Source organism: Mytilus californianus, unplaced genomic scaffold (genome assembly GCF_021869535.1).
Source record: "Mytilus californianus isolate M0D057914Y unplaced genomic scaffold, xbMytCali1.0.p SCAF_5, whole genome shotgun sequence".
NCBI classification, from domain to species: domain Eukaryota; kingdom Metazoa; phylum Mollusca; class Bivalvia; order Mytilida; family Mytilidae; genus Mytilus; species Mytilus californianus.
This window is the reverse complement of record NW_026262701.1, coordinates 99,220,486-99,227,163: the sequence shown is the minus strand read 5'-3', so window position 1 is coordinate 99,227,163 and position 6,678 is coordinate 99,220,486. Positions and strand designations below refer to the sequence as shown.

Genomic DNA, 6,678 nt, shown 5'->3' with positions numbered 1-6,678 from the left:
AAATACCAAAATGTATGATGATGACCAAACACTCAATTCACATTGATTATTAAAAAAAAATCCAAAAACGCAAGCAGAAGTCGATATTTCGCGAAATAAAAAGCATAGACACATAGAAAGTACAAAACTGTCATATTTATCATGGAAGATGAATCGAGAAATAGCATTGAAACAATGCCCGTATTGATGAAGCAAGGAGCTGAAGCCAAATTATATAAATCCACATTTTATGGAAAACCCTGTATAATCAAGGAACGGTTCACAAAATGTTACCGCCATCCTTCATTGGACAAATCTTTGACAGCCCATCGAATTAAATCAGAAGTACGAGCACTGTTAAGATGTCGAATGAATGGTAATTTATTTTCAATATAAAGTGCAAATAACAGGTTTTTATTTTCATTGGGTCTCCAGAAGTACAAAACAGATATTAAAGAAATAACCAATTCTAAACTTTACAGGTATTCTGTTTCCTTTAGAATCTACAAACATAAGATGTTCACTTTAGGGATCACCTGACTTTGGTGATCACAATATTGTTAACAATACTGGTAAATTTTATACCAGTATTGTTGGTTATAATGTTAACTTAAGATTCAAGATGTCATGACATATAGAATGCATTTGGTTTGAGGAATCAGAATCAGTTAATCTTATATTTATTAGAAGGAAAAATATCTGTGTTAAAATAATAAAAGTCTGACATAGAAATAACTTTAAATTTAAGGTGCTAATATAACATGTATAAACATGATAAACTGAAAAAAAGTATTAAAAATATTGTCCTGTAAAAATTAAACTGTCATTAGTGTGGGTTCGTGGTCTAGTGGTTAAGACCGATGGCTTCAGTGTTGAAGGTCCTGGGTTCGATTCTGACTCGGGGGCGCTGGAAATTTTAGTACATCACAAGGGTGATTTTCAACCTCCCACATACTTCTCTGGTACCCAGACCGGAGTTTAAACTAGAATGGGTACTTTGGGGGCCTCGGTTGGTCAAAGTTGCCCTCTACTTTGACCTGGAGATCAATCTTCTGATATCTCTCTGGTTTGTCTGTTCCCACCGAGTGTTCCAGTGGTTCTCTCAGAGTACTTCGGCTTCATCCACCATAATAACAGACTTCCCAGTGTCCTAGCACTCCCTTTGTGTTGGGTTTGGATTGTCCTTGTAAATATTGTTGTAAATATGTTAGTGACACATCTCCATTAATCCCGATAGGGAGTGTACACGGATTCCACTGTAACCCTGCAGCTTTCGAGGGGATCTCCGGATAACGAAAATCATTTTTTTTATTAATTGGATCTATGTAGATTCAGATTCAATGGTTTATTAAAGAATCACCACATACAACATTACATTTAAAACAAGATACACATATATAGATAGGTAAAAGTTTTTTGAAACAGTGTACAGAATTATATGTAAATACTATTCTTACCAACTGTGGGTCCTGTAATCTGAAATGTTTGTTAGTTTATTAGCTTTAAGATTTAAGTTTTTACTTTTTTCTTTCTTTCCTTTTGAAATGCTTTGATGTTGTTTATTTTTTTTAGCAATTTTATTTATTCAAATTATATACCAATTTTTACTGCACCTGTAAACTTCAATGTATTTTTATTTTTGTTTGTTTAACATGTTTAACTATTTACAATTTTTAATCTATTTCAATAATAAAATGTAATCCATTCCAGCTGATAAATGTGCTTTGGCAAGTTGTAACTCATTTATTGAAATTTTATGATTTTAACTTGTAGTAGGTATTCGGACCCATTCCCAATGACAAAACCCCCTACATTTTTCCCAATTTCAAGAGGAAAATTCTCTAATGAGCTTTTTAGGGACATCTGCCCACCAGATTGAAAATTGTTCAAATTATGTTTTCACCTACAGTATAGTATAGTATTCATGACAGTGATGTTCTTTTTGTTCAACCGCTAGCTTTATGCCGAAAATCGCTAACAAGTAATGTGTTCAACCGAGTGTCACTTAAAACATACTCGGCTGACAAAATACAACTTCGACAAATGGCCGCTTTAAACCAGAAATGTAAACGAATGCAATACTGGGTCAGATTAAAAAATTAAATTTTAAAAAAAGTTGCCGCAGGTGACAAAGTACAGCTATTAAATATAAACTCTAGCATTGAAAACCAAAAGATATTTGAAAAAGAAAAAAGAAATATAATTATTTTATACAGAAACTTGAAGATATTTTTAGTCAAAATCCAATAAAATGTTACATTACTTTTCTTTATCACTAAAAAAAAATTGATTTGGATGTTTTTATAATGTAAAAACATAACGACAGATCTAGGAGGTAGCTTCTCTATTTTGAAGGGACAGTAAAAATCTGGAAGGGCAGCCGAATTTAGAAAAGTATTAGCCCGCTTGGCCTGTAGTTAAAACAAATCTTATTTAGGCTATCCCTGAATTTATTATTTTTAACTGTTACCGTCTTTGAAGGAGAAAGAGGCAGTAAATTCTTATCACATGTCCTTAAATAAGTACGGTATTTTGATACTAAAATGAAATTAATTGACTTCTTGTCGAGTTAAAAAACAAAAAGGACAGAAAAATAAAAATATAAATGGCAATCATGTAGTTACTTACATTTTTTGTACTTTATTTTCACAAAAAAGATAAATTCTAAAGAACTATACACTAAAACTCACATTTGGTATATTTGTTGAGTTTCCAAATTTCATTGAAAATCGTGTGAAAAATTCCCAAAACTGCCCAGTGTCCTTTTTTCCAAAATACCCAGAAAAAACCCTAATTATCCACCTATTTAATGGTTATTCCTGACCTGCAAAATGAACACTTTGTTTCCTTCTTCTTCTTCCTTTAAAATACAGTACTCCCATGGGACATATGTGCAGGTTGCATTTGAATGGAAATTATTTACAGTGAAGTGTTACTGTAAATTGGTCAGGTTTTAAAGAGAACTGCTCCAGTCCCAATGAAAAATAATACATGTGGCAGGTGCTTTATAATGAGCTCGCAAAGGTTACTTTCATGCAATCAGATATACATATATGCTGGAAATTGTATGCTCCTCACAGCAGATATACATTTTGAGGGAAACTGTAAGCTCCTTTATAATGTTCTCATAAAATTCATTTTAACGACCACAATGTTGTTGAAGGTCTATTAATTTCATTCCCCAAAATTAACCCTGCTACCATTTGTTCCCTTTAGGGATTATATCAATACACACAAATTGATCCTGCTACCATTTAAGCTCCCTTTCTGAATTATTTTTCAAAGTTCAAATAATTCCTTGTTTTAAAGATATTTCAAAAAAATTATAGAGGAAAGAACTGCATGAAGTTTTTATGAATTTTTACATTATTTCATTACATAAAATTTAGAAACATTGAGAGGAGTATATAGACAAAAGGTTACTAAAAAAAATACAAAAATATTACCTCTATAATACACATTACAACCTTTAAAACACTAACTAGTTGTTTGACAAAATTCTCTAAGTAAAAAGTGTTGGTTTATGACACATATAATTATTTTTTTATACATGTACATGTTTATTTAAATGTATATTTTACACTGACTGTATTATATTTTATCTTAGAAAAATATTGTAATTTCTAATTTCAGGCATTTGTACACCAACTGTTTACTTTACAAACATGGAAAATTCCAGTATTTACATGGAAGAAATTGAAGATGCACAAACTGTTAGAGAATATATTCAACATGTTCAAGCCAAAGATAACAGTGATACTGCAAATAATATTCTTAAACCCCTAGGAGTGAAAGTTGGAGAAATTTTAGGAACAATGCATTCAAATAACATTGTACATGGTGACTTAACAACCTCAAACATGCTTCTAAGAGGTAACCCTGTTGAATTGGATGTTGTTATCATAGATTTTGGTCTCAGTCATTTTGAAAATTTTGCTGAGGAGAAAGGAGTAGATTTATATGTTCTAGAAAGAGCCATTTTAAGTACTCATCCGAATACAGAAGATTTTTTTCAGACAATTCTTGAAACATACAAAAAATACAATTTGAAAAGTTCAGCTGAAGTTGTTGCAAAATTAGATGAAGTTAGACTTCGTGGAAGGAAAAGAACAATGGTTGGATAAATAAAGTGACAATTTATTTCTGTGTAAAAATTTTTTATTCATTAGTTCTTCTGCAGTGTTTTCTTCAAAGATGTATATAGCATAGTTATATGCAATGTCCTTTTTCAGCAGACCATTGCCGTCTCCAACCCTATTTAGCATTCTTTCAGGTTAAGTTTATTCATAATTGTTAACATTAAGCAACTAACAATCAATCAATCAATCATAATTGTTCAGTTGTTCTGTTTCTTTACAATCAAATTAAGTTAGTTGATTGATATTTTAATTTATTGGAAAAACATGTACTGTCCTTGTCTATATTTGTGTGCATTTTAAGTGGTCTTACCATACATGTATTCACCTGGAAAAGTACCATGCTCTTGTTTATTCAAATGTTTGAGACACACTAATTATTATGGACTTTAGTCATTCGTCAAGCTGAAATCTGCCATATAGTTTGCAGGTTAAGTTTCAGGTCTTTTTTCAGTAACTATGCATGACACATCAACACAAAATTTAGTACATTAATTTGTTATTAGATTGATTGATTGATTGTAAGTGTTTAATTTAAAAATAAGAAGATGTGGTATGATCATGATGATTGCCTGCCACAGAGACAATATGATGTAAAGCCACTTTCAGCACTTTTGGTTAGATTGTTGTTGCCAGTTAAGTTAATGGAGGAAGCCAAAGTACCCCGAGAAGACCATGACCATAGGCAGGAAAACTGGCAATCCTAGAGAATTAAGGTAGTAATCAAATGCACCTGCAATGAGCTGGGTTTTAACTTACCTCAGTGTTGACAGGCTAGTGATCACTGTAGATGAACTACTTATAAAAATAAGGAGATGTGGTATGATTGCAAATGAGACATCTATCCACCCAAGTTCATATGAAGTGAATGTAAGCAATTATAGGCAACCTTACAGGCCTTCAACAATGAGAAAAACCCATACCGTATAGTCGGCTTTATGAGGCCCAGACATGAAAAATATGAAACAATTCAAATGAGAAAACAAACAGCCTAATTAGACAACTTGGCCTTTAAGTCCCTGAATTTGTTGTTGTCTGACATACATCATATTGCACTGACCTAAATTTCACGCTGCAGAATTCAGGTTCTATTTTCCTGGATAAGGTCTTTGCCTCAGTAACTATGACAGTTAAACACAATGAATTTAGTGTATAAATTTGCCTTACAGTTAATATTCATCTAACCTATCTTGTGGCTTCTTGTTTACACTAAAGTGATCAAGTATTTATGTCAACTGGCCAAAAGGGCTAGTTTGAGGTTTCTAGTCACTTTGTAAAAATTATCAGCGATACAAGATCTACAAAAAGTGCAAATATGACAATTTTTCCATTTGAACCCATCTTCTAAAACTTATAAAGTTAACAAGTATAAACAGCAAAATAAACTGTTATCACAGAGATATGTCTCGCCTTTTTGTAATTTTGATAATGCAAATGTTGAAATTAAAATAGTTATACTTTAACATGTAAGTTATGCAAATATTCAAAGTCGATGAACCATGACTGAAGGTACATGGCTAAACAATCTCCATGGAATGAGATGTGCCAATGCTAATACAACTGCATACCAAATACCATTGACTTATCATAAGTCGTTCCCTTTAAACAAACCTTAACACAAACATTAACTTGTAAACTATGTAAAAGTTTCAAAGTCAATGAACCATGATCAGGGGTGGGGCTATATAATCTCCATGGAAACGATACTTGCAAATGCCAATAAATTTGCATACCAAATATCACTGACTTAACATTAGCAGTTCATCTTAAACTGATCTTATCACAAACTAATACATGTAAACTAAGCAAAAGTTTCAAAGTAAATAGACCATGACTGAGGGGGCGGGGCCAAATAATCTCCATGGAAATGAGATATGCCAATGCTTATACAACTGCATACCAAATATCATTGACCTACCACTAGTGGTTCCCCATAAATTGACCTAATCACAAACTAATACATGTAAACTATGAAAAGTTTCAAAGTCAATAGACCTTGACTGAGGGGGCGGAGCCAAATAATCTCCATGGTAATGAGATGTGTCAATGCTAATACAACTGCATACCAAATATCATTGACCTACCATTAGTGGTTCACCATGAACTAGACCTAATCATAAACTAATACATTGTTGACGCCGACGCCGCAGCTGGAAACAGCATACCTATGTCTCGCTTTTTGACTCTGTCAAGGCAATCAGCAATACAATATCTTTATAAAAATTAAATGACTGAAACCATCACATGTAAATGACAATATTTTCACCTGCCATAGATAGACAGATACTGTACACAGCCAAAATATCAGCAATACATTTACACAGATCTACCAAATACCAGCATGATTGAAACTATCAATTGACCATTTACAGAGTTATTGCCCTTAGGATTGTTCACCAATTTAAGGATTCTTCCTACTTTCTTCATAATGTAAATAGATAGACAGAAACTTTAAACAACAGAAAAGATCAGCAATACAAGATCTACAAAATACCAATATGATTTAGATCACCGTTTGACACCTTTTCCCTCATGTTCTCGAATACTATAATTGATAAGTCAG

At 32.4% G+C, this 6,678-nt stretch overlaps 1 protein-coding gene across 1 annotated transcript; it reads left to right on the top strand.

Moving 5' to 3' along the window:
- Nucleotides 1-57: 57 nt before the first annotated feature.
- LOC127700399 (EKC/KEOPS complex subunit Tp53rkb-like) lies at nt 58-4,133 on the top strand. The gene is made up of 2 exons (XM_052203847.1): nt 58-355; nt 3,613-4,133. Exons 1-2 carry the CDS (start codon nt 142-144, stop codon nt 4,101-4,103), a joined length of 705 nt encoding a protein of 234 aa, XP_052059807.1. The 5' UTR covers nt 58-141; the 3' UTR covers nt 4,104-4,133.
- Nucleotides 4,134-6,678: the final 2,545 nt, after the last annotated feature.

What these genes read in the sequence shown, in the direction of transcription:
- LOC127700399 (XM_052203847.1), top strand. Translation starts at nt 142, where the DNA reads ATGGAAGATGAATCGAGAAATAGCATTGAAACAATGCCCGTATTGATG. An exon ending in GTTAAGATGTCGAATGAATG is followed by an intron (nt 356 to 3,612) that starts GTAATTTATTTT and finishes TTCTAATTTCAG; the next exon opens with GCATTTGTACACCAACTGTT.